Genomic DNA, 27,187 nt, shown 5'->3' on the forward strand with positions numbered 1-27,187 from the left:
TTGACCTATACGCTCTCCTGGCAGCTTTCCCCGAATGAGAGTAAGTAAGACGTCACTGCAATCGAGTCGAGCTCCCATGATCAGCACCAGCGCGATGAGAATAATGTTGAAGGTCATATATCGTTATACAGGCGGGAAGTCAAGCGCAAACACCGCGTCTGGCTGGATGATGGGGACATTCCACTGCGTTGGCAGTAACAGCATTCGCCTGGTTTGTTTGTTGTACCTTGGTCCAGGACGTAATAGGTACCTATCCTGTCGTGATCAATATGCTGCTGCCCGATGCCTCCGGCCGACCAAAAAAAAAAAAAAAAAAAAAAAAAAGAAAACAAGCAATCGTCGATGGCCTCACTTGGCGCAGAGCGGGCTTGGTAGCAATATGAAATTATAACTGTCTCATACTTTGAACTAAGCGATACGAAAGAAATGAAGGAGGATAGGTAGATAAGAACAGGAAGACACACAATACGCGGAAACCATGCTGTCGTAATTCCGGCAGAATACAAGACGGACCTTGAACGCTTCCGCCGGGCCATCATAGCAAGCCTTGAATGTGGGGTCCCTCCGGCCGTTGCCCTTGTTGGGCGGTCGGTCGACCGGCCCTTTTTCCCACAGAGGTGATGGCATGCTGTAACGCAGGCATGAGACTGGCATACGACGTCGCTTGTCCAGAGGTTAAACTAGACGACGGATCGGAATGCAGTTAGACCATGGTAGACCATCTCGCAAGCTTCATCTTTGCTGGCTTTTGCTCCGCTGTTGAGAAGAGATTACTCTGTTCGTGTTCCTTGTGGGAGGGGTAGGTGAGCAAGCAAACATGGTGGTGGTTGCTAAATGAAGGAATTAAGGACAACATTGTGCTGACAGTGTGGCGCCCCCCGCCCCGTCCATTCCCTAGCTTAGTCATGGCGTCACCGTATCCCGGCCCCGGATATTTACCTGCTACGACGACTACTTCTAGGTAAGGTAGGCGCATGCCAGGGCTAGGTGCCAAAAGGGACAAAAAAAATAACAAGGGGGTCCACAACAGGCACGTCGTGCCTTCCTGTTTCCTTGCTGCATTGGTCGATGCTGCTCTCGGCCGTGCGGGCTATCGATATCTCGGCCCCGCGAAATGGCGTGATGTTGCTTTTTGCCTTGGACGACCAAAGACCCTTACAGCAAGGAAATTTCCGCTTCTTTGTCGTGGTTGGATAGAAAACCCAAGCCGCGCCTCCACCTCAAAACGCCCACATGTCATGGATAGAGGTATGTATGTATGTACCGTACCTATAGTATGTGCTATGCAAAGTCAAGCGCGCGTTGTTTCGGTTGATCGGGTGTTGCTTACCACCTATGGTAGGGTTTTGATCGTGTCTGCATGTGCCGATATATGCCTGCTTGTGCGATGTGTCTTACAGGTTGTTGTTTGAATGGGCGGCTATTACACGAGCCTGTGGCAGCACGAAATTAAAGCCGTGTAGCATCCGCGCCAGATCTTCCATATGAGCTGACAGATATTCGTAGATAAACAGGAAAAAGTTACTGCCGTGCTACCATGGAGCTACGCTTTCGCCAAACACAAATACAAGACTTTACTACCTAGAACCTAGGAACCAAAAGCATCAAAGGAGCGCCAAGGCGTGTTGGTGTAGCTCGTTGCGGCCGGGGGACCACTTCTGTTGGCGGGTTCTAGCAGATAATAACCACAGGGTTTCTCCAATCAATTTTTGGTCGTCTTTCCATTCTCAATTCACTCCGGGGTGCTTAAGGCTTTGGCTAAAGCAGTTCCTCAGCCGCCAAGGGGAATCAACCATGCTGAGTACCCCCCGGTCCTTACATTCCCGCAGGCTGACCTGGACTGATGATGCTCTCTTTTCAAGTTCTGGACTCTGTCGATCCACAGGCCCCAAGAACCCCACCGTTTTTGGACCACTATTTCCACCAAGGGGTCGCCACGCCCTTTTTTTATTTATCAGACGACTGTGCGTGTAACGGGGATTTTTACTATCGCGCATGGGCAATCAACAATTGACGTGTTTTATTTTGGTAGCCGTGGGGCTTTTCATGCAAAGTACTACTGGTACACCTTGCATCCAGTCCCTCTTCCAGGCCAGGAACGCCGCCGCAATGACAAGATGGTTGTCGCGGAGCATTGTTTTCTTGTTGGGATGCATCCGCTACCAACAACCAAGCCTCAGCTCACCGAGGTGACTGCGAGAGAGATTTTGAGAGATAGGGTATACCATACTGTAGAGAAACACGGAAGTGCCATACATGGGAGATTAACAATGGGATTCGATAATACCACGTCGCATCCCTAGCCTGCCCTGCGAGCCTGCGAAAAAGACCGCAGATAATTATCCGTTGTGAGGGGGGACGCAATGGAGATGGACTCTGCTCCATCTCGGCTAAGGTCCAAAACTCCACAAAATCGTCAAATAGTGTTATAACGGGTTTCGTCTTGTTCCGTATAGGCTAGCGCAGCCGACGAACCCTTACGCAGAGCTTGTGATACTTTGGGGGAGGAAGATGTCCGCAAAGAGTGGACGGGCGATGGTTTGACGCGACAAAGTTTCACAACGTCTGACCGAGAGTTATTTATTACCCATGCATCGTAAACGAGTCGGCCACCGACCGGTTGAGGGCCGAATATCGCAGAAGCACGGTTGACAGCGGGAAAGCCCTGGGAATGGGAGGATTAATGATGGACCGACCCTCTCTCTCTCGTCTGCCACTCACGGACAGCGGCAAGGGAGCAAGGGTATACCATGCAGGCGATCTTTTGACAGGGTTGGCACTCCTGCGGCCGTTGTTGCTTTTTCATTTTCTGCAAGTAAAGGTAGCAGTCGTACAAAGTACTTCGGGAACGGCAAGAAATTTCTTCGCCAGAGATAAGAGTTTAATTTCTTTTTTGAAAGTAGAACCAGCAGTCAAACACAAATAAGCATTCGTTAAAGTAGACTGCATAAAAAACGGTAAAGGGGGATCTCGCAATTCGATACTTCGTATTTTCTTGCACAATTATCTAAAGAGGGTTCGAGTTACAAATAAACAAACAAACAAGTATGATACGAAACAAAAAAAAGAACAGGGAAAAAGGGCTCAACTTTTTACGGGTCATAAACTGGCCCAAGCTCCTTTCTCCGCATTGCATTGACCACAGCCTCTTGACTCGGGTAGTTTTGCCAACACAGTTTGGCTACATGAGGGGTTCTCAAGAGTCAGTCAGCAAGAAAAATCTTACTAAAGTACCTAGATATGGGTTCCTGTCAGACACTGAACCCTTCTTCCATCATATCATATCCACAATCGCATGTCCGAGGCACAGCATAGCAAGATCTCTGCATCGAGGCATGATGCTTGTAAGTGCACGAGTTCTTTTCAATCCTGCTAAGCGAGAGCCATACGTGAACCATCATCGTGCGTTGGTATCGGTAGGCGAGCCAAGGAAGCAAAGAAAGCAAAGAACGAGATGGTTACCCGGTTCGGGAGGCTGTTGGTGATGCCGATGGTAGCCCCGCCCATACGCACGAGCAAGCACTGCTGTTTGACTGTAGAGGGAATATTATGTTTTAGTTTGAAAGCGAGCCTTTTATTGACCACGCATTATTTCCCGCCCTGTTCAACAGGATATTTAGGATGTTGAAAGTTTCCTGCTTAGGCTTGGGCTTGTGCTTGGCCTTCGTATGGAAACCTACCTACCTACCTTAACTAGCTAGGCATGTGACGGCAAGACGGGTGTTTCCATTCATCACCCCAAAAAAAGTGGAAGCCAAGTCTACAGACAACCTACGACCTACAACAGTTGGTGGGTGTGTTTGTGGAAGGGCACAGCGTCCCCTCCCCCACCACGGGACTGTTTTATTTGGCAAGCTAATTGCAGCAATGTCGTGCTTCCAGCTTGAAGTCCGTGAAGATTGCGCCAAACGCCGTTCGGCTCCTTGCAGTGATGTCAAATTCGGCTACCGTCACCCGTTTGGTCCCTCTAAATTTCGGCAGCAAGTGACAGACACATTTCTTTCTTTTGCTCGCTTGGACGTCGTGCCGGATGAGCTAAAAAAGAATAGTTGTGAGGGATTCGTGTGTGTGGGTACACACGGCTGATACACAAAATTGGGCAGGTGAAGGAAGACCGAAAAAAGACGCTGAGTGGTAACGGTAGGTAGATTCGTTGCCCGTTCACCTGTCGATTCTTGAGCCTAATCTGATGAATCGGAGATGCACTGTCGGTTGCGAGAAACCAAGATTGCGCCGTCCAAGAGTGGTGTGAAGAGCTTCGTAGTGCAGCTAAATTTTAACGAAAACTTGTCGGAAGCATGTTAGCGGAGCATGCAACCAACCAGAAAAATCCTGGAAAAAAAAAAAAAAAAAAAAAACTATCATGTCATCATGTTCTTCAGTCTTGAAACGGCCAAATGCGTTCCGTAGGTGAAAGATTTGGCGGGGTAAAAATTAGGGAAAATGTACCGTAAGAGGGCAAAAAAATTAACCCAATATTTTTACCCCCTAATTATTAGTCTAGTATCTGTTTTTGTCTTATCAACAACGTCCCAAAAGCTTGACTAGGCTGTGACCCTAATGTATATCTAGCCTAATCTCGATGTTCTAGGCCCCCAATACAACACCGCACAAGAAAACAGAAATGGATGGATGGTTGGCGGGGGCCAAAAACAGCACCACACCACACGTCCTCAAACATTCCAAAAACGGTCCGGCTGCAACCCCGTATTTAGTGAACCACTGTTCCGTTTAACTTCGGAGCTCGAGGCTGAGCAGGTCGCAGATGTGAGTTGTCACCAAACAATTTCTGGTAATTTGTGCCGGCCCTGTCAGTAACACATCCTTTCGCTCAATGCCGCCCCAAGGCTGATCAAAAGGAGGGCAGCAGCACTCCCCTCCCCGTTTCCCGCTACCACCGGCCCGTCGACATCAAACGCGACAAGCTCGGCGATCAAGTGCCCGTCGTGCCACACTGGCACAACAGGAGCTGTGGCTCCGGACAAGCCCGGGAGGCAGTGCCGTCCAATCTTCTTGTTTTTCCCCTATCCTTTATTTTTATTTTGCTTGATCCAACCCGTCCATCTGCCGTCTGACAAGATTCTGCCGTTGCCAGAAGCGAATGCCAAGTAATAACTCCAGCCTGGCTTACCCGTCCGTGAAGCATGCATAGGTATATTTTACGCAGTATTGAGTCTCCGACCGGTGGCGTCGGGATTTGGTCTCTGACGTCTCCGTGAGTCTTTTCCAAATGCATGTCTTGCTCAACGGCTCCGATCGAAAGCCGGTGCCTGAGAGGCTCGTCAAGTTGCATGAAAATTGTGGACATTATTCCACTGTCATCATCTTTGTAAAACAGCAGGGATCATTGTTGGTTTATGATTCACAGTCGAATCTTTATCGAATTCTAGTGGGTAGCTTCGGGATTTGACCTAGGGGGAAAAAATGGGATGAATTACTACCAAGGTACTCTGCACATAATTAGAACAAGGGAGGCACATGCACGGCATGCAATGGCGCAACGAGATTTCGATGCTCTGTCAGGGTTGTACCGTAACCGGATGGGTAGGTATGGACTTGACTTGGTTTTTACCCGCTCAGTAACTCGTGAACCTATTCAACGTGGCTTTCTCGTGTTTTGTGTTGCAGATTGTGCTACGCGGTCTTCAGCAAAGCTGTGGGTTTGCAACTAGCCGTAGCAGGTCGAGATGGATTTCTTTCTTTTCGTGCGTGGGTAACGCAATGCGTTGAATTCATAGCCTACCTTACCTTACCTACCTACCTTGTGCCACAATGGATCGTGAAAAAACCATGGTGGGATGCTGCGGGACCCATTAACAGCTCGCAACGTCAAGCTCCCCTAGCGTTGCTAATCCTCTTGCGGGGACCCCTGCTTCCGTCCAGGGGAACCCTAGCTGTGGTAGGCGCTGGCCGATGACGAGAGGTCGATCAATATGCAAACAAATCGTAGCAATTGGACAGATTCTAATTCGAGAGGTTGTCCACTGGCGTGTTACACAGCACTGTCAAAAGTCGAGACCTTTCCTCAAGGACAGGGTTTTATCTTGTGACTTGAATTCTGTTGCATCCAGGCTCGCTTGCTAACAGCGATCCTTACGCATTTACTTCCCGGACAGACTACTGGTTCGAGGAACGAAGGGAGTACAGCATGGTACGACTACGAGCGGCTTACAGTAATAAGTATTGTGGAAATGTAGGTAAATATTTCTTTTGCACAACTGAATCGCACAAAGTGAAAAAAAAAAAGAAATTAAGAAAAATTAAAAATAAAAATAACATAACAGTCCTCGAGGTGTCTTGTTATATTGCACTTCGGAAGGACAAAACGGTCAAGTAGTGACTGACGACACCGAGAGACAAAAAGAAACATAGAGTAAAACATGCGGCTACACTGGCTTCAGTAACACCATCTAATTTAGCACCTGACTGTGGTAACCGCCACGGAGGGACGCCGCATCTTGCACATCTTTGCCTACGGAGTACACAACGCTGCGCATGTGACGATCCCCTGCTTGCCGACCACGCGCCGTTGAAGAAACAAAAGAAAGTACCCGAGCGCTCAATGGCTCTCGGCCGGCCGCCACCGATTGCAGAAAGAAATAATAATACTAATGAATATGGTTAAAAAATGAATGAGAGGGAATTAGGAAAAAAAAAAAAATACATGCGCCAAATGATGGCCACTGGATCGCCTGCGGCTACTCATTAGGCGCCCCCACAACGTCGAATAGCGAGCTCCATTGCTCCAGTAGCAGGCAAAAGCGACGACTCCATTTCGATCTGAGATTCGCCGGCCACGCCCACGCCCACTCGTGTCCAATTCTCGGCCATTTGAAGCGCCCAGCCCTTGTTGCCCTGTTCATACTAGGTACGCGAGAGAACGGGGCCAAAAATGCCCAGGGTCTTATCCTCCTCTCAAGCAGCAAGGCTTATGAGATCCTCTTTTATTAGGTGGACTTGGTCCCCAAGTGGCGTCGGCAACACCAGATTCCAACATGCATTAGCTGTGGTCGTTGGTTCCCTATCACTTGTAAATTTTGCTTGCCGCCGAGGGAAAATAATATAGTAAAAATGTTTAACAGCAATAAAAAAAATAGAACGGAAAACAATAAAAGAAGGCGGGAAAAGAAAAGGAATAAAAAGGCTTTCGCTTGTTTACTTACTGAAGTCCTTGTGTGGTACATAACTAGGACTGTACTTGTTCAATTTTCTATGCCCCCTGCCGACCAGACATGGAGGCTACACGGCGCGCTGCAACAAGCTTCACCAGTCACTTCGCCGAGGATGCATGCAGGGGTTTTCCTTTTTCAATGTCTTTGCAAGCATCGTCTCGCGGTAGATATTTTGGAGGAGATTGTGGGCGGTTTGAATCTTGGCAACCAGGTTCTTCTGGAGCTGCCTTTTGCTGTGCACACAAGCGCTAATTTTTTCTTGTCTCTAGTAATCCGGATTTGGTTGCAGTGTTTTTTGGTCAGTGAGTATTTTAAGTGTTTAAACGGCTGGCAGAGATGCCCAATATAGAACTTTTTAAGCTCTCTATATTTCGCCAACTACAGTAGCTACTACCTACTTTGACGAATGCGTCGAGGGCAATAGAGAGAGAGAGAAAAAAAAATAGTAAACAAACAAATCTATCCTCAAACAAATCAGAACAAATACTACTGGTAGTGCTGATAATTCTTTTAGGAACCATATTACTTACTGCGTTTTGTGCGTCTGATTTTGTTGCCGTTTGTGGCCAAGTCCAACGAATTGGAGGTACATGCAATTCGAACATCCACGCCCCCTCCCTTCCCCTCACCTTTATTGTATCTGCTACCTTGTAGCTCCACCCACAGCACCCATTCAGACCCTTGCTAGTACGAGTGTGGTGCTTAAGAGACGCACACCCCTCCTAGCCGGGGTTTACGCGATCCGCTACTGGGTCGAGTTGGATGGAGCTTACAGGTGACGAATTGGTCGTACAAGAGACAAGGGGGGGAAAAAAGAGAGGGAGAAAAAAGAAAAGAAAAAAAAATGTATGGTTCATTTTCAACAGCTACTCCTAGTTCGAGTGGTCGATTTGAGATGCATTTGCCATATTTTTATCGCATGGCTCCATAAGCTCAGCTTTGAAGGTAGGTAGGTACGCAGTGCGTATTTTTCTCCAGTTTTGGTCACGGCGCTACCCTACCAACTCGGCCGTTCAAGATCGTTCTCCGCTCACTGCAACCCTTTTTCGAGCAGCTCATACATACATTTCATGGAGCATGCATGGGTAACCAACCAGCCGACTTTGCCAATATCGTATATATCCTGAGCTTTCCTCCTCTCCTACTTCTGGCACTATCTTTCTTTTAGCTTCTACCAACCCGTCTCTTTTTGTCCTTGTTCCTCTCGAGGTCAATTGGTGTGTTGTTTTTCATGTGCTGTTAGCTGGTATTTGATTAGGTTCTTATTTTGGTTGCTTTTTCCCGCTTTTCTGTATCATACCTTCTTTGCCCTTCCAACTCAAGGCCCAAGGCAGCCTCACTCGTCCACCTCCGGTCTCGTCCGCACTTCATATCTCGCCCTGGCCGCCTACAGATTTTTTTTTCTCTCTCTCTCGGAGACTGTTGGGTATATTCCTGACTGCCTGTCGTTTTTATCACCGAGGATCGGTCAAAACCTCTCTTACGGAAGAAAACCGATCACATAGGTATCTGGGTACCTCGACGCAAACGACACTTGTGGCCTAGAAACCTCACTACACCACATCCTTGAAATTCATATTACTTGTCATTCCTCAAAAGAAAAGCCACAGAATTCTCTCTCCCGCAATGGCAACTCCAGTACAAATTACGACCTTGCCAGTATGGCCAATCACCTTTCTCGAGGATGCCGTTGTATACTTGTCGGCAATATTCACCCCCTGGTTTACAGCATTTTGCGTACTATGGTGAGTATTTAACCTGCTGCCTCATATACTACAGTTTGTGTGGACTAACTTTTTCCCCCTTTTTTTCTCCACCTCACCAAAGGCTGCATAGATATGTTAGACTTATTGTCCACTGCTACAGCCACTGGACTTACAAGTCTAAACCTATCCCAAGCAAGCCCTCCTACACATCAGATGATGTTACGGTAGTGATTCCCACGATCCACGACAACTTTGATGAGCTCCGACCCTCGCTTGAGAGCATTTTGGCCACACAGCCGCACGAGCTGATTATGGTCACAACCGCCGACAAGTTTGAGGATCTGCAGAGGGTTGCAAAAACTCTCTCATCTCCGAACATCCGCATCTTCTGCACTCAGTACGCCAACAAGCGCATTCAAGTGTGCGAGGCCCTTCCCAAAATCACAACCCGCATCACCATCATGGCCGATGACGACGTGACCTGGCCATCGACAATGATGCCTTGGATTCTGGCCCCATTCGAGGACCCGAAAATTGGAGGTGTCGGCACTTGCCAGAGGGTAAAAAGGGTCAGGGAGGGAGGACTTGCGCCGAGGCTATGGAACTGGCTGGGTGCTGCTTACATCGAAAGGCGCAATTTTGAGATCTCTGCGACGCACAACATGGACGGCGGTACTTCTTGCATGTCGGGTCGAACTGGCGCCTACCGATCTGAAATCCTCAGAGATTACGAGTTTCTTGAGGGATTCATGAAGGAGGAGTGGTGGGGTAAGATCCTCAAGGCCGACGACGACAACTTTGTGAGCCGCTGGCTCGTCAGCCACCAGTGGAAAACGTGGATTCAGTACGAGGAGGGATGCGAGCTGGAGACCACGCTCGAGAACAACACAAAGTTCCTATATCAATGCTCAAGATGGGCCAGGAGCAACTGGCGCAGCAACTGGACCAGTCTGGTCAAGGAGCGCTATGTCTGGAAGTGAGTCTTAATTCTCCTCTTTTGTCTCCATCTTTTCATGGCCCCCAAATCCGCCTTACACAAGCGATAGCCCTATGAGAAAAGACCCCTTTTACGCTTTATTATACCCATGCCTTGCCCGCAGCAATGGCTTCCTCTTGTATAACCCCGGTCCCTCAGCTCAGCCAATCGGTTGCGTCGTGTGTTCGGTTCCCCCCCTGGCTGTGTTATCCGAACTTGGAAACTGACCCACTCTTTTTTTAATCTCTTGTTCACAGACAACAATGGTGGTGCACATATGCGTTGCACATTGCAACCTTCACCTCGCTCGCCTTCGTCTTCGACTTTCTCATCTTGGCAGCCCTCTGGTGGGGCGCCGAAGATTGGGAGCCGGTGAACCGAACCCGTGCCCTTTACGCTCAACTCGCATTCCTGGCCTTATCCAAGGTTGTTAAGCTCGTTGGCCTCTTCCGCCGCCACCCGGCGGACATCATGTTCCTCCCTGTGTCCATCATGTTTGGTTACTTCCACGGCCTCATCAAGATCTATGCCGGCCTGACTCTTAACATGGTAAGCAATAAGTCATCACTTATACAACAAGCGTAGCCTAAAATCTTCTAACACAACTCTTTTCCACGCTTTGCAGACGTCATGGGGAAGCCGAACAGATGGAGACACCGACGACGCACACCGTCTTGCGCCCGGCCCGGTCCGATCTTCTAGCCTTAACACGCCCCGAAGCGAGCAAAAGCTTCCTCACTACGTGCAGGAGCGCGACGAGATCGTCAACGAGAAGCAACAAATGCGGGAAGAGAAGAGGGAGTACCTGTGATGGGCACTTTAGACGGATGGCTCGCAAGAGTGCCCTCATGCGACCCTCTTTCTTTTTTTCTTTCTTTTTTTCTAACGCCTTATGGATTGAACGAAATTGATGACGTTTCCTTTTTTCATTTTTTTCATTTTTTTTCACATAATCATTGGGTTTGGGGGCACTTAAAAAGAAAACAAGGAAATAGAAAGGGATCAAGACAGGATGGTAGGTAGAACAGGACTCAACATCTCTCAGTCCCTTTTGTGGGTTGGGAAATGGGGCCATCATCGCCTTTTTCTCGATCTCTCTTGCATTTTCTTTTTATTCTATTCTTCATTATCTCGGATAAAAGGTTATTTTTCTTCTTCTGGCGTTTTCTTCTACTGGCATGGGTTTTCCACAAGGAGTTCTTTCTGGGAGTGTCTGGCTTCAACTGCATGGGCCATCTCCTATCTTCTAGGAATGGTGGATTTTGGTTTCTCAAGAAAAAACAAAATACGGGGCATTTTCAAGGTTTCAAAATTTTGCTTATTGTTTTCTTTTTTTTTCTTTCTTAATTTCATTTTGCTTCACCTGAACTTGGGGGAAGGAAGGTGCACAAAGAGGACTGGTGAGAAATTGCCAGCTCCAACGTGGGTTGCACGGGAGTCTAATCATCACTCAAATTCTCCTTGATCTCTCTTCCCTAAATCATCTGAACGGCTCGGCTGGAGAATAAAAAAAAAGGTTCCTGCATGTGGCCGGAGTTTGGGCGAGCGTCAGGGTTGTACATCTGGTGCGGGCAAAGGGTGTTACAAGGAGGGGGGAAAAGATTGGCCAATGGCCTGATAAAAGAGACGAGGACTTGAGTAGAATGAATAAATAGACGATAATAATACGAGGGTATACCAGTTGAGATGACAAATAAGCCGTCATTGCCTAGCAGTACCCTGCATAAGTCCCACCCGAGATCATGCACTTTGCCAGCACATCCTAGTTTTAAGGGTAGGTAGTTATCTACGTAGTTGGTCCGCGAACCTTCAACACGTCAGTTCGTTTTCCACTCATGTCTATACACTTGAACTTTCTTGGCTTTAATGTCTTCTTGCTGCAAGCATAGGAAATGATACGACATTATAAGAAAGCAAACCAAGGCAGAAAAAGCAGAAAGCCCAGCCTTCCAAAGTCTACATGTAGTGCAGGGAACATAACAAGCCGTAGGACCAAGTACGGTTTGATTGGATCTGAGATCTTGCTTCAAGGTTGCAACACACACACACACACACACACACACACACAAGGTCTTCCCCGTATAATGCGCGTCATACGCCACATTATGGGGACCGGAACACGTAATAAATTGGGGGGAACAGGCCTAGGAGGGGAGGGGAGAGATGGTGGGGGGTTCAGCAAAGAGAATAGAAAGACCAAGACCAGCTCATGCGGCTGAGAGTCTTTTGTTTTTCGAATGTGGTGCCACTATAGATTCAAGATCAAGAGCAGATGACAAAGTAAAGAAAAAAGGTTGGCTTTTTCGGGGGTATATTTTATTTTTATTTTTTTGTCGAGGTGGAACTGGGGGCGTGGGTTGACGTTTTTGGTTTACCAGGGGGCAAGGCAGGCGATCGACATCCCGCCAATTAAGCATCCGAGACCGGTGAAGAAATATACCACAACGGGGTGGACAGGGCCTTGTGTTTGGGCATGGGCCAGATGAAGGGTGTGTGTCTGTTACCTCGCTGTGTGATGATGGTGGTGTGGTATTGGTGTGGTGGGTCTACTCTCACTACACTGTCTCTCATTTTTATTTTATTTGTATTTCTTTTTCCCTGGATTGTGACGGCTTGTGATGGATGATCTTTCCAAAGTGGAAACACCCTTAGTAACTTAGCAGTAACATGTTTCTAACCCCATCGACAATTCCTTGGAAATATCAACATTTGACACTGCAGAATGTGGACCAGACGAAAAGTCTAGTAAGATCTCAGTGACTCGTCCTTGGCTGCGGAGCTTTTTGAGACATCAGCAACGGCACAAGCATCTAGTAAGATAAACGGCGTCAATTCTTTGTTTGCCATTTGAAATCTTCGAGGGGCAAACAATAGGCACAGTACTACTCTAGGTATGTAGTAGGGACTCGGGTCAGACAACCCAGTAGGAGGGAAGTAAGCATGTGCTTCAATACCTGACCTAGCTTAGGTCGAATGCTTAGCTGATGACACACATTTTATGTTTCTGCTTACTTTGATGTGCAAAAGGCGTTTCTTTCTTTTTTCATTCCTTTTTTTTTTCCCTGGCACACCTTAATATTTTAGCCTGGGATTAAAACCCCCGTCTGGTAATTTATCAGCCACATCCGCCCTGCAGTCTGCCGTTATTCAGACAATCGAACGACAAAAACCACCCCCAGTTTTTACGGCCGCGTCATTTCCGTACCCTCGCGAGATATATCGGACCCCCAGTTAAAAAAAAAAGACGACAGACCCACGAACAGTGCTGCTGTGATATAACATAGAAATATGCGCGGCGAGTTGTTTTTGACCCCCACGCATGGTAGAGCTGTTTGCTATGCAGGTTCGTACCAATGAGCAAATACCGAAAAAAATAATATATATGAGAAGGGTACATTCGATGTGGAGGTATATCCATTCTCAATTATACTTGACTGACGGACTAATTCCTCCATGAGAGTAAGAATCAACAAGAAAATAGAAGGAACATGTACATCAAGAACTAGCACACAAAATAAGACGAAAACGAATAGAGAGAAAAAAAGAAAACACAAATCATTAAGAAGGTAAGTACCATGAGAATTCTTCCCGTACTGGCTTCCTTTTCTGGAGGTACAAAACCCCTCCCCTTCGCGTCGATTCGGCAACACACACCCCCTGGGATATCCTTGCATCAATGATCGTAGACAGGGATCTGAGGTGTCAACAAGGAATAAAAAAAACCGATAAAAAGAAATGATGACTGGCATGAAATTTAATCGAGAGTTTGCGTAGCTCCGGGCAGTCCGCACAGACATTTTTTGTATACGTAAGGAAGGGTCAAGGATGCGGCTTGGTCAGAAAAGACTCTTCAAGGTGGGATGACGGATGGGAGGGGTGGCTAGTATATGCAGGGATGGTCCCTGTAACGCAAAAATGGCTTCCTTCAACATGAGGGGCTTGGAGGGGCTGGATTTATGCAGCTGGCTCTTTTCAGTCGAAGTGGGAGTAAATAATGGCGGCGCCGGGGGCGGGCAGTTGTGCTGTGTTTGTGTATTGCTGAAATTTTGCATATCGCCTCTAACTGCGATTATAAGCAGCTGCATTGTCCTAGTCTAGATCAACAAATAGTATTTTAACACTTGTCCCATGAAAACGCAGAAAGCAGAAACGACGGGGGGAAAGAAAGAAGAAAAGAAAGAAAAAAAAACAGCACTTTCAAGCCCGCACCTTCCTAGCTGCATATAATCCAATAGCTGCCTGCTGCTAACACTGCAAACCAAACAAAAAAATGTAGCACCACATACGAAAGGAGGGCGGGCGGGGTTCGGGGGTCTTGTTTCGTTTGTACTTACCTTTTAAAGCCATCGCCGCCCGCGAAATGCCCTAAACTACTTGTAGATAGGTACTACCTGTTAAACGGACTCGGGCCAAGCAAAGTCTCGAGTCAACAACAACACGATGAGGGTCCAAATGTTGCAACAACAGGCTTCACTTCTCCTGCTTTTCCCTGGAAAAGCCACTACGTACTGCAGTGCTTATTGGCCTGGTATCCTCTTTTTATTCCGTTTCTCTATCTGAATACGTTCTCATTCGCTTGGCTTTTTCCCTGTCTTGTGGGCGGTGCATTGGCATGCGAGTTGTCGACTCAGGAACATGCGGTTTTGAGACCATGTCCCTGAAATGCCATCATTTTTTTGTGTTTTTGTTCTGCAAGCAAGCAAGAAACCCCCCAAACTAAAGGGGCCAAACTCATCAACCGACAGATACCGGCAATAGAAATAAGTCATCAGATAATTAGTGCACTGGACCACTGGGATTAGGCAGTTGTAGTTGATGTGAATCAAATCAATCAATCACATTGTCATAGTGATCATTCCATGCATCCAGACGTTTTTTTTTTTTTTTTTTTTTTTTTTTTTTTTTTTTTTTTTTTTTTTTTGATCTCGATACGGCTCGTCATTGGACCGATCCGAGCCAAAAGGTCCCTACACCGTTCCCTACCACACAATCAGGCTATAGCTGATCCATCACAATCGCAGCCTCTTCCAAGTGCATGACTGCCCCGCGGCAGGCAGTGAACAAAGCAGCCATCAGTCGTTTAACAGTCGTTTAGGCATTTTTTTCGTGCTGCAGCACACACCCTGCAAAGGCGAAAATGAGTTGTCACAAAATGCTCGGTTTTTGGGTCCCGTTTGCGTAAGAAAAAAAACAATTGAAATTCTGGGGCGCACCACATCGAATCTGATATCACTTGCTTGACGGCTGACGTTGAAGAAAATCACCAAACGAAAAATCAGGGCTAGTAATGCTTAACTATTCTAGTTTGCATCACTAGGACAAGTCTAGGTTTAAGAGAGAGAGAAAAAGGCGAAAAAAGACAGCAAAAACACAGCAAAGCATGGTATCTTGTCTCACGCTGCAGTTGACAAATCACGGAGTCTGGTCGGCGACCGAGGCAGTTCCAAAATTCGCTTGTATAGGCTAGAGGCGGCGCTAACTCGGCTCGATGCCCAAGCCAAAGAATTTACCGACAATCTGAGCTGTTTGTGTTGTCTTTGATATTTTGGTCGCCCGAAAAAATATTTCCTTGTTTCAACAATTCAAAGCCGCCGGGTCCGCGCTTTCCATCCTCTACCTTAGACACCGGCCGGACTAGTTTTGGAACCAAAACAAACATAAACAAACCCCCGTCGGCCGAGGCTGGCAACTTCGGCAGTCCGGGCTCCCCTCCGTCCTCTAAACGCTGATCAAGCCATCTGATGGGTGGGCAAAAAGTCACACACACACACACACACACACACACACACAGGCAGACGGGCTGCACACCACTACCCAGTTATTATCCTTAGTAATAACCGGTTGTCCCTGCAAGCCAAATTTCCTCCCGGCAGGCTCACTGGTGCAGAAATTCCAGACCATTCTATGGCGTCTGTAAGCCGATAAGCGATACCCAGGCATTGAAGAGTTCCCAAGATGGTTTCTTGCATTTGATTCATCCCACCACCATCGACGCATCCTACGATGCAGTACATACTGTAGAGAATACCAGTTCTGATACCGATGAAACTATCGTTTTGTTTTTGTTTTTGTTTTTTTCCCCCAGCCAGATATATTGATACCCTGGTTGACATGAGGCCGATTCTCTGCATGCACGGTATCTTTCTTTTCTGCTTAATTGAAGTATTCTTTGTTCCCCCACCCTTCATAATCCTGCTAGCACATAATCCCACCTCTGGACCCCACAACTCTTTCCCTATCCAAGCCCATTAAGCGGCTCCATCGTCAGTCCTACAGTGTCGCACCTTTTTACGCAGTCAATACTTGTCTTTTCTTTTTTTTTTTTTCTTTTACCACATGCGCTTCGCCCTTGAAACGTCATGTTCTGCCACTCGGAGGATTTCGAGCTAGTTCCAAAGGGTCTGGCCATTTGTTTTCTATTTCTTGTCTTGCCTTGCAGCACGTCATTGCCATGGATATGTTGATTGTTGTACCAGCAGGGGCGATGTGGACTATGCATTATATTGGATCCTTTTTCTTCTCACATCGGCAGAGTCTTGCCTTTGGATGACAACTGCCGACGGACAATGAAGAAAGAAGGCTATGCATCACAATCCCAAGCCTTGTTTTTCTTTTCTCTCTAATTCATTTTGTTGAGATAACTTGCTTCAAGGGGAGCTACTGCAGTAATGACTTGTTTATGTACTTCTATGCGCAGTAATAACAAGCCATGTTCTACTTGCCTACAAACACATGGGCATCCAGATGTTGGTGTTTCATTGAGATACATGCCGCTAGTGGCACAATTTCAAAGAAACCCCTGGGGAAGAAGCAAAAGAATAATCTGCAACCTACCGAGGGATAGCTTACTCACCCTCCAAGATCACCCACCATCTTCTGTTGGGTCCAACTAACGAATGTGCAGAAAAGGCGAGGGAAAGCGAGGGGGCCGAGAGCAGAAGAACAAGAAGAAAAAACGTACACTCCACATAACCCCTTCAAGTTACTTGCATTATTTCTCGCATGCTGCATCCCCGCTACTGCAGCAATCGTTTCCCTCGGCTATACTCTGTACTGGTCGCCAAGGATGGGGCGTGAGGGCCCACACAGCAGCAAGAAAAAAAAAAGAAGAGTTAGGTGGTCGTCTTGGATGCTGAAAGTACTGGGTACTTAGTCTATTCGAAATAACATAAAAAAAAGAGAGAATATGTGGCCAACCACCATCCTGGCTATGGGCTTGTCAGACAATGGAGGGGGAGTGTGCATGGCCAAGGTAGGCAAGTCGATGCAAGTTGGAACTTTCTGGTCCTAGCGTGTTGCCCAAATGGGAATGGGTGTGGGAGGGAGGGCTGTGGGAGATGGGCCCTGTTCTGGCCATTTCTTTCTTTCTTTTATTTGATTTATTTGTCTCTTTTGGTTATTCGAATATTGTATATTTCTTGTCGTCTTTTTTTATTTCCTGTTGCATCCATGAGGGATCTCTCTTGCATCATCTCCTTGGCGCTTCCTGCCGCCGTTTGTATTTCAAGATACGTCTCTTAAATAGCAGGCCGTAATATGATAATATCCACTGTAATGACAGATTAAAAACTGGAGCTAAGGATTTCTATATGGCTGAGATATCTGCCTGTTTGTTGTGCAGGCAAACCAAGCACGAGGTTTTACGACCCGAATGCGGCTACAGTTTTGAAAGTCATAGGGACTGAATAATTTAATCCAGAATATTTGGCTTGCTTTTTTGAAGAAGGAAGTCACTGCTCACAAGAGCAAGCTTCCAGCATGCAGAACGGTAAAATATCATGATGATCAGCCAAGGACCGTTGCGCCTTGGCGCAGTACTGGATCTAGCACTAGCTATTTTTGCAGTAGCGCGTTGTTCTTCTTTTGCCCGTCTATCTTTAAGTATCTTCTCTTCTTTTTTTGTTTTTATCTTATTGACCTGCCCGATCTTGAACCTGAAAGCCAGCTGCCTGTAACCCCCCTTTGACAAGGGAACTGCTACATAACGCGGAGCAAGAAGTCAAGATAGGTACCGATCGTTTTAATCCCGAAACATACCAAGATTTTACTGCTGATGGACCGTGAAATCAAGGATGTGATACCACACCCGGACCCAACAAGGGCGGGTTGCGTACGATGCCCCGGCTCGGCCTAAACCGCATTTCTATGTAAATAATGATGATATGAAGTTGCGCCTCTTGTTTCGTGCTCTCCTTGTTTCATCTCGGTCCCCTCGCTATTGTCTTCTATTCGGCAGTGGTCGAGTTCTTTTATTCGAAATGCCCAGTCAGACTTTTTTTTTGTTTTGCTCACTGGAGAGGAACCATGACCAGCAAGACTCAAGGAAAGATTGAAAGGGACGTCGGGGCGCCATTCGAACTCGCAAACCAGCCTGGACCACTTAGTAGCCTCAAAGTGGCTCCCGATGGTGATCCTGAAGAGTCGATCTGTATATCGGGTCTGGGGTCATAATCCAGATCCAGCAGTGGGTCGGCTTTTTTTTTCCCTGTAGGGAGCTGGGTGATGCAGGCCCTGATTCGGCCGATAGTTCTTTTTGGTTTTTGTAGCTGTGAAAGGCCTCCAGGAACTTTATAGGTTCTCATCGCTTGCCAAGCCTGGAGCTGCAGGTCAATATTGCGCGCTTTGGAACCGCTTATATGGGATCCACAAAGCCTTTGAGGTCCCTTTCTTGTTCTGCTGGCACGAATTGGTGTCTATTTTGAGAATGTACTATCAGTTAGGAGACCAAGGCCCAGGAGCTTTTCAGAATACAAATGCTTGATACATTTCATTGCGTCAAACAGGATATTTCCAGCGTCCAAATAGCGCCGCTAAACATTTTACTGGACTTGTTGATATCCTTTATTGACATGACGTATGATCATCAACGATATGACATATCCATCTTCTGAGTTGCCTTATTCTGAACAGACTTAGAGATCCCTTGTGGCACCCCTAGATGAAGTTCACTGAGTCGATCTCAAATGTGGCCAAATCATGGAAGCCAAAGGGCTCAGCAACTTAAGGGATAGTTTAAACAGGCAGCCATGTAAATCGGGGAGACTCTGTCCCAGGTCAGCGGGTATTGGAGACGTAGAGCATGGTTGAAGTTCCGGGTCTGTGACAGTGCTTTCCACTGTTTTCGTCTCAGCGACTTTTTCAGCCGAATATTATCAGTTCTATTGTTCTAGTCAACCTGGAGAAGGTGAACTTGATCGTCTCGATACTCGCTCGGATTAACACTGAACACAGCCCGAGGGAATCTTGGAAAAGAAGTAGAGTAGACCCATCCTACTAGTGTGGACAAGTCCAAAGACTCACAAATGTGTTCAAGAGTCAGAGGCAGAGTCCTGAGTACGAGTCCAATAAGTCTTAGCAGGTAGTTGGCGTCAGATAAGAAGACAAAGGCTAAGATGGTGGTTCTCCTTCAGGCCAACACTACAACCTCTATATGTCGAAACCTTTCGCAATTCAGTGTGTCTTACACACTCATTCTCCAGTAGGAGATATTAATCCAGAAAAATGGCTTTCCTGGAACATCCGTAAACTCAATATCTTGGCCGAGCCCAGGTCTTGCTGGTCAAGGATCTATCTTGGACTGAAGGGTCATGGATTGCCTACTTACTACCGGTGGAGGAAGTTCTGTCATTGAGGGGAAAAAAACGGTAGTCTGCACGTCTCCTGCACGAACTACTCTGCCGGAAAGCAGAGATAATGTTAGAATATAGATATGAGTTGAGCTGTAGTCGTGAAGAGAATCCAAAACTAGGCTTGACTGGGATATAATATCAAAGGGGTTACTCAGATGATCCATGTCCTTTAGACCTCATCTGGCTGCTGGCTCTATCTATGGTCAGAGCGAGCCAACTTTCCAACCGAACGATTGACCACGAGCAAGCTATCACGGAGAAGGTAGCCCAGTGACTAAACAGGGCGCAAGACAGCCTATACAGTATTTAAATGTTTTACTTCTCTCCAAGCTGTTTCTAAGAGAAATCTCAGTCGTACAATAGGATTGAGATGCCATGAAATGAGATTATACTCTCTCAGGTCGCACATTTAAGAGAAATAAATGTCAGTACAGCCTTGGATAAAATGCCAGAGTTTTATCTCGGTATCAGGTGAGACACGCCATGTATTGGTGTTTGTCAACTCAGCAGCTATCACTAGTTAGCCATAAATTCCAAGTTTGAGAGGAAAGATACTTGCTACCTCACAGCCATGCGCAAGGCCTTTTACTACCTTTTTTTAGTCGCCAACCATCCAAAGTGAGTCTCACTGGTAAGTAACTGATATCAAAATCCAAAGTCATGGGATTCTTGATCGGTGGTGTAGTCTATTGAAGATCATAACAAAAACAGGCATTAACGGCCGAAAAAATAGCTGCCCCAACAGCATCATCACAACACATCCTCCCCAGAACGGATAAAAGAAAAAAAAAGTATTCATAGAAACTATTAGAGGTTCATACTCGGCGCATAGCTGGCCTTTTTGCAAATACTGCAGCTCACCAGCCTTGAGCTCGACGCGCTGGTCAGCAAGACCAACCCCCAGACTGGCCTGTTGTTAGGTAGCGTTCCAGCCGAGAGCGTTTACTTGGCCAGACATGTACAAGGGGGCGTCCATCTCGGGCTCCATTTTTCTCGAGGTCACGCTTCTGCCACGACCACCACGCCCTGTCAACATTACGGTGGTGTATAATACAAGATGGGTTCGTTGAGGGGAGTGTAGGTGACATCAATGGTGCCTTACAGCCCTCCCATGGTCCAGTGGCCCGAGGTATGAAAGTTCAGCAAGTCGGTGATGAACTCGAAGATGCCGTAGTTCGACAATATACATGGCCTGCGCCAACCTGCGTCTTGCTGCCAAAACTGGCCAGCGGGCGGGGTGGAAAAAGTCGTACAATATGCAGCGCTCGGTCCTAGCGTCGGTGTTGTTGAGCGGGCCAAGCTGCGTCTTGAAGTGGCAAAAGACCCATCCTCGAGGCAGCCATCACCGCTTCGGGGAGGTCAAAGAGGGGACCTTCAACCTTTTTTTTGGGTTGATTTTGCTGTCGTGCCATTAGGATTCTGAATCAGACCCTCTACAGACAATAATGGCCAAAAGAGAAGGAAAAAGAAGCTTACGTGATCCGAGAGCTCAGGCTGGCTCATGTTGCCGGGGAGAAAGGCTCCATTACCGCCAAACCCAAGCTTCTTTGTCAAAAAGACGGGTGAAGATAGGAACATGAAATCCCTCTCGGTGTCAAGGGATCAGTCCCAAAACGGCTGACCGAGTTTGCGGTCCCAACCGTATTTCCATAGCGCTTTCTCGTACTCTGAGGCGGTCGAAAGGGTAAAAGATGCCCCGGTAACTAGTGTTAGCAAGAACCGGGATGATGATTATTTTTCTGTCCCAAAGGACAAAAAACTCGGATCAACATGCCAAAGACTTACTTTAAAGTGTGCGGTCTCAGCCTGAACAATACGCGTCCCGACAAAGCCCTCGTACCAGTTACGCACGGCAGCCATATCAGCTGTGGAGAGGTTTCTTCATCAGACACTGGAATGCCTTGATGTAATTGTCTCATTGTGGGTTACTCAAATTCTTCCTGCTGTAAAACCCAGACATGTTTTCTTTTCTGACTTAATATAGACCCTGAAAAACAAACATATGCTCCCGCTTTTTTCTTGTTTCTCTTATATCTGCCGAAACCAGCGTGCCTTTCTCGGCGTGATAGTGATAGGCCTTCCTCCATGCGGTGGGTGGAGAACAACAAGAGTGAACCATAAAACGAGGGACTGGACATGGTCGATCGTAAGTTAGACGGGAGATTACGAGAAGAGAGACAAAGAGAAGTCTCGGAGTCTCGCTTCCCAAAGCTCACTTGTATAACAGACGATAAAAACAGTTGTTGAATCTATTTGTCCGGTTCCCAACACACTGGGTCGGAATCAGCGCAACAGGCTTCGCCGGACACCATCGTTCATTCTTAATGTAATTCCTTTTGTAATATGTCATTTCTGCAGTTTGACTGTTACCACTTACGTGGACAGCCAGGTGCCAAAATACCCATGACTGACCACAAAATACCAGTTTTGATGAATGAGCTGAGCATTGTCTAGGCTATGCTATACCTATGTGGACGCTTTCAGTTGTGGCAGAGATGAATTGACAGGCTCATAAAAGCCTTGAGAGGGAAGGACCGAATCTGTCACTTTTTCTCATCTTGCTTCCGCATACTACATACTGGCATAGTGATGCCATGATCCCGCTGTTATAACCACCGCGTGTTGCAAAACCCATCTGGGGGGTTAAGACAAATATGTTTGGTCCCTGCCTTGTCTGGAACAAGTCAAAGAGCCGTCGAAAAAAGAAAACAAGCTATCCCCGGCTGAAGCCAAGTCCATCAGGAGTCCAATGAGGGGCTTCTGGGATGAACCTATAATGCCCATAGAATCTAGAGTAATTAGCATCAAAGAGCCAACCCCTGGCACTAGTCTAGTGCAACTCGGGGTAAGGCTATGATACGCAGGGGGCGCCTGTGTTTTTGCGCAGCGCTTGATAGAATTCTTTATGTCTTAGATTTTTCATTATTTTCTTGATTTTATTTCCTTACCTCGTGCTCTCTTTCTTCCTTGGGGCTTGGGACCCTGGCAGAAAATCGTATTGACTGCCCCCCAACTTAACAGGTTCCCACCATTACCGTTGTATATAAGTCTAGCTCGAAAACTGGGATTATCTAGACTACAGGAGACGCTAATACAAGACATACAACAAAGGCAGCAAGCCTCCCCCTTTCTCCCCTTGTTCCATTAGACAGCAGAATCAGGATAGTATCTCCGTTCCTCCAGCGGCCAAGTCTGGCTGCCATTGGCCTCTGTCGTCTGCATGTGTATGTCGGTCGTTTTGTATATGCCCGAGTTGGATCGATTCACGGTCAAGCTCCCAGGGCTGCCGCTGCCCTCAGCGCCACCAGCATGCAGCCGGGGGCTCTGCAGCTGGATGCCGCTTTTGAGCGGGTCCTCGTCCGACTCGAACTGCGTGAGTTGCTGGTCGATGCGAGGCGGTGCGCCGGCGGCGACGGATGAGCCAAACGTGTCGCCGGCCGTGGCGCGACGGTAGGCGCCAAGTCTGCGCGAGCAAGAAATCCCGTAGTTCTTGACCAGGGCCTTGGACGACTTGGCCGTCCCCGTCAGGGAAATCCCCATGTTTATGAAGCACTTCTCTAGGACCGGGCGGCAAAACGGTGTGCAGGCGGCGATGATGCCGAGGAGCATCTCACACGCCGTCCAGGTGCTGATGGATATGTTCATGGCCCATACGTCGACATTCTCCTTGCCAAAGTCGGCGATGATCAGATTCTTGGCTACCGAGGACATGGCGGCCAGCAGGCCCAGTGACATGAGGCAGCCTAGTACGATGCGTTCGCGCAGTGGCCGCTTGAGTGTCCATAGGAAGCTGATGGGTGCTAACGAGAGCATCAGGTCAGTCACGACGCTGACTGTTTTTTTTTCCAGGCTGTCAGCTTTTCCTGGCGTCTGATAAGGGAACCACGTAGCGTAACAGTGATAATAAATGTTCTCTCAAAGGCACAATTCCCATCATGACTGTTTTGTTTTCGCACTTACCAACTGCCCCAGTCAGTGCCGCCTTTCGTATATAGGTGGAAGGAAGACACTGCGCCTTTGTCGGGTCGGCAAAATCACCCCATGCGGCCTGCAGCGGGCGGCACGAGAGTAGGATGAACCCCATGTTCCCGAAGCCGTAAGCTACTGAAGCCGCGATGTTGCTCCAGATCAGGATTTGAAACCAGCGTTGGTTTTGTATTTGGAGGAGCGTCAGGCCGATCGAGGCCTTGATGAAGGCCATTGACATGCCCCATATTGGGATCGACAGGAAAGATCCCTTCTGGCCCTCGAGGATTGCTTCGGGGGACTTTATACCTGGTGTCAGGAAGCTTTGCGGCACGAATAAGCCCAGACATGCCACCGTGAGGATCTGCAAGATATTAAAAATGACAAGTCAGTCTTTTTTGTGATGCTTTTCATTTTCTTTCTACCAAATTCAAGCGAGTAAGCCAGAGTTGAAATCCAGATGAAAGCGACTGGAAAGAAGAGGACTCACATAACCAACAACGATACAGCCATCCGACCAGAGAGCTCTTCGAGCGTTAATTTGAAACATCCGGTAGCCTAGAGTCACCGTCGCCAGGACAAGAAGCGGTATGCCGATCCCGTAAAAGACCTGCCCGACAAAGACGGCGCGGTCGCTGATAATAATCGGACGAGCCGTAGGAGCCATGTCGATGGGTCTCTTGCCAGTTAAGGCAGCATGTAAAGTACAACTCGAAAGCTCAGAGGTCGTACTCCCCTGCTGCCATATACAAAGTCCATTCTCCACTTGGGGGTAGCTGGGATTTTATGGTTAAAACCTGATGTTGACTTGAATCTGGAGAAGATCTCTGATCACAGGTCCCTCCCTCCAAGTCGGTGTAGATTGTATGCACATGCACCCACTGAAGTCCTGGAATTCGGCAGAGACGCTGGCGAGAAATAAAAAGTCAGGCCAATCTTCTTTCTATGACCAGACCGTCGGCGCATCTTAGAATCGTAGCACTTACTGCCGAAAGGCCCCCCTTCGGGGAGACACAGACCTTCTGCCGCCCGCTATCTTCAAACCGACTTTGGAGGGCGTAGAACTGCACAAGAATTAGCTTTTAGGTGAGCCGAAGGTTGAGGCACATCAGGTACACCTTGCCCTCGTTTTCACTGCTCTCTTTTTTTTGTTTGTTCTTTGACTTGACGTGCCAGGACGGGGGCATAAACCCTTGCAGAACTCCCAATGGGAACCAAAAATGTTTGGTGCGAACCAGGCAGGGAGACCGATAGTGCAACAAGTCCTATATTATCAAGGATTATTAGATACAGGGTTATTTCTCGTGCGTTACCGGTGAGTTGATATGGAAGAGGACTGGAAGTATGCGCTTGCACGGAAGGGGACAGTAAATGTAAATGTTTGAAGAAATCGAGAGCAACTGTAGATGTATCATTAGAGAGATCCCCAGGGCCCTGATCCACCTCACCATGAAAGAAGGAATGCTATATGTGGTGTGCAACTAGGTACATGAGGGACTTGCCTGAATATTCTGTCGAAAGAAGGACGATACCAAAATGGTACCAAGCAGGGCAGTTGTGAGTCTGAATAAAGTCTTTTAGGAGAAAAGAAGTATACGACCCAAGCAAGGATAACTATGTGATAAGCGCACTTGCCCAAGAGTTACAGTATTCACGCACTCCCAAGGCAGTTGGGCCCCGGCCAAGTAAATCGGGCCAGAACGAAACGACTCGGTTTGGACTATGCCTGGAAAACATACCATATAGGAGACCAGGATGCGATAGTGATCAGGAGCTGCCAAATCCCATGTTAAATCAAACGAAATCCATGTCGTCAAGATAGAATAGGGGTCAGCCCTAACCCCAGGCTCAGTTAATCCAAAGCATTCAGGAGCGATGCCTTTGTCTCCCAGTCCTCAACCTAGTACCATCTGATGATCGACACCGCCGGCTCGGAGGTCCGGCAGAATGATCTTTTGTTATAGTACACCCTATTGACCCAAGTAGGTAACTCAGATGGTCCTTTTGACAGGCTCTCGCTGTGCGAAACAGGTTCTGAGAGACAAGTCTGCTTCCAAGGAAGAATAATACCTAGGCTTGTGGACACCATGCTCAGCTTAGTACTGTTTGTTGATCATAAGTGTGAGCCGTTTCCCCGGTACGCTAGCATTGACAGTCTGGCGTCTAAGATAGTCTAACACCACATTGCCCGTAGTTCCTCGTTCATTTGGTTCTCGGTACGCGCCGTTGCCCCCACTAGGAAGAGGCCGACTAGTTGACAGTGATAGTCACGCCTCACGACCCTTGGTACACGGGACTTGAGGAGAAGGGGATGACAAGGCCGTTGTGCAGACATTCAAAGTCATATGAACCGGTTTCCCCTTGCGGTATTGTGCCAGCATCGGAACGGTGGCGGCCCCCCGAGTGGTCTGCCAACTCTTCTGAGCAAGCGAACCTGGCTAGCCCAGGCATTTCACATACCGTACATAACACCGATCAGCCGTGGTAGAAATCTCGTCTCTATAGTCTTTCCAGTCTTCAAAGTCCGAAACGAGCGCAGGCAGGGAGAAGTCTATAGACCGGGTTGGGAAGCGACCTGAGATGGACTGGATGGATTCCCTCGCCGCCATCCTTGCTCCAATTCCGGCCTGGGATGGAAAAGACAAAAGAGCGAGTCCAATATGACTGACTCGTATTTCATATTGGGCTATGCCGCGCCGACAATTTTCATTGTATATAACCATCTCATGCTACAGTACTGGTAGTTGAAACCGAGCCTAGCTATTTGAACATCGTCGGGCGAAGTGGTTCAAACAATGCCTGGGTATTGAGCACACTTTGTACCAAGTGGCATGGTAGGAATGAGCCTTGGGGACGGTTAGCTAGGGTGACGAGATGAGTCCATGAAGAGAACTGTTGAAGGCTAACACCACGGCAAGGCTTGATAGTGAGTAGTCATCAGTGGCTTGTTGGATTTTGATGGAATTTGGTGTAGTTTTGCAGTCCCGCCGTTTTGGTTGGTGGGTGCCACAAACCAGCCAAGCCAGCCTAATAAGGCACGAGGTCCACGTCGAAGCCACCTTTTTGCCTGACAGGAACCATTATTTCTCCATGGAACTGCGGTCGCTACATTTCATCCATAGCAACCAAATTCAAAGTTCGTGGTAGCAGCCATTTCTGGTATCCACGCAATGCATCTGTGCTCATATTGCGTGCATAACACCCACATTTGTTGAACCTAGTAGCGAACTGATGATCCAATTATCCTTTACGCAGTGAGATAAAGTTGTTGTCGCTGCGCCACTTCGAAGCATCATGGTGGGTGACGCGGGGTCGTCTTTCAATTCGATGGTAAGGCACCTGCGGAACCTTACAATCTACTTACTTATGGTAGGTACAGACTTGCGCCTGTAACGTTGGATTGCAGCCACCCGGCACAGCCGATGGCCACTCGGAATGTACTCCTTCCATGAGTAATTCGTTCGTTATTACATTGTGGCTTAGAGTGGCGCGGTCCTGAGAAACTCGACATCAAGTTTAAAAGGTAAAAAAAAGGCGGCGAATGCGATACGTAGAATTCCCTCAATGGCCCAACAAAATCCAAGACATTTCTGAATCCCCCCCTTCAAAGATCCTACAACAAACCTAAAGACAAGCTTAGCCGGACAGAGGCAAGCCACTGCCACAATGCACTAGCGGGGTAGGCACTAGGTTAGGTATGCAGTTGGGTTGTGTGGGGAGGGAAACAAGTATGGTCTC

At 47.7% G+C, this 27,187-nt stretch overlaps 5 protein-coding genes across 5 annotated transcripts; 2 read left to right on the forward strand and 3 right to left on the reverse strand.

The window, feature by feature from the left end:
- Positions 1 to 1,283: 1,283 nt before the first annotated feature.
- Positions 1,284 to 1,974, forward strand: PgNI_04369 (uncharacterized protein; the record flags this gene model as incomplete). The annotated part of the gene is made up of 2 exons (XM_031124417.1): positions 1,284 to 1,338; positions 1,565 to 1,974. The coding sequence occupies 2 exons, from the start codon at positions 1,284 to 1,286 to the stop codon at positions 1,972 to 1,974; spliced, it is 465 nt and encodes a 154-aa protein (XP_030984841.1).
- A 2,837-nt stretch (positions 1,975 to 4,811) lies between these two features.
- Positions 4,812 to 5,021, reverse strand: PgNI_04370 (uncharacterized protein; the record flags this gene model as incomplete). The annotated part of the gene is made up of 1 exon (XM_031124418.1): positions 4,812 to 5,021. A coding segment is annotated over one exon (210 nt), but the record flags the coding sequence as incomplete, so codon positions are not given.
- A 3,081-nt stretch (positions 5,022 to 8,102) lies between these two features.
- PgNI_04371 (uncharacterized protein) lies at positions 8,103 to 11,699 on the forward strand. The gene is made up of 4 exons (XM_031124419.1): positions 8,103 to 8,917; positions 9,000 to 9,854; positions 10,112 to 10,403; positions 10,480 to 11,699. The coding sequence occupies exons 1-4, from the start codon at positions 8,799 to 8,801 to the stop codon at positions 10,663 to 10,665; spliced, it is 1,452 nt and encodes a 483-aa protein (XP_030983700.1). The 5' UTR covers positions 8,103 to 8,798; the 3' UTR covers positions 10,666 to 11,699.
- A 10,928-nt stretch (positions 11,700 to 22,627) lies between these two features.
- On the reverse strand, positions 22,628 to 24,116 carry PgNI_04372 (uncharacterized protein; the record flags this gene model as incomplete). Its single annotated transcript, XM_031124420.1, has 3 exons — positions 22,628 to 23,316; positions 23,444 to 23,813; positions 23,940 to 24,116. The coding sequence occupies 3 exons, from the start codon at positions 24,114 to 24,116 to the stop codon at positions 22,628 to 22,630; spliced, it is 1,236 nt and encodes a 411-aa protein (XP_030983703.1).
- Positions 24,117 to 25,723: 1,607 nt separating this feature from the next.
- On the reverse strand, positions 25,724 to 26,058 carry PgNI_04373 (uncharacterized protein; the record flags this gene model as incomplete). The annotated part of the gene is made up of 2 exons (XM_031124421.1): positions 25,724 to 25,883; positions 25,910 to 26,058. 2 exons carry the CDS (start codon positions 26,056 to 26,058, stop codon positions 25,724 to 25,726), a joined length of 309 nt encoding a protein of 102 aa, XP_030983702.1.
- Positions 26,059 to 27,187: the final 1,129 nt, after the last annotated feature.

This window comes from Pyricularia grisea, assembly GCF_004355905.1.
Source record: "Pyricularia grisea strain NI907 chromosome Unknown Pyricularia_grisea_NI907_Scaffold_2, whole genome shotgun sequence".
Lineage (NCBI taxonomy): Eukaryota > Fungi > Ascomycota > Sordariomycetes > Magnaporthales > Pyriculariaceae > Pyricularia > Pyricularia grisea.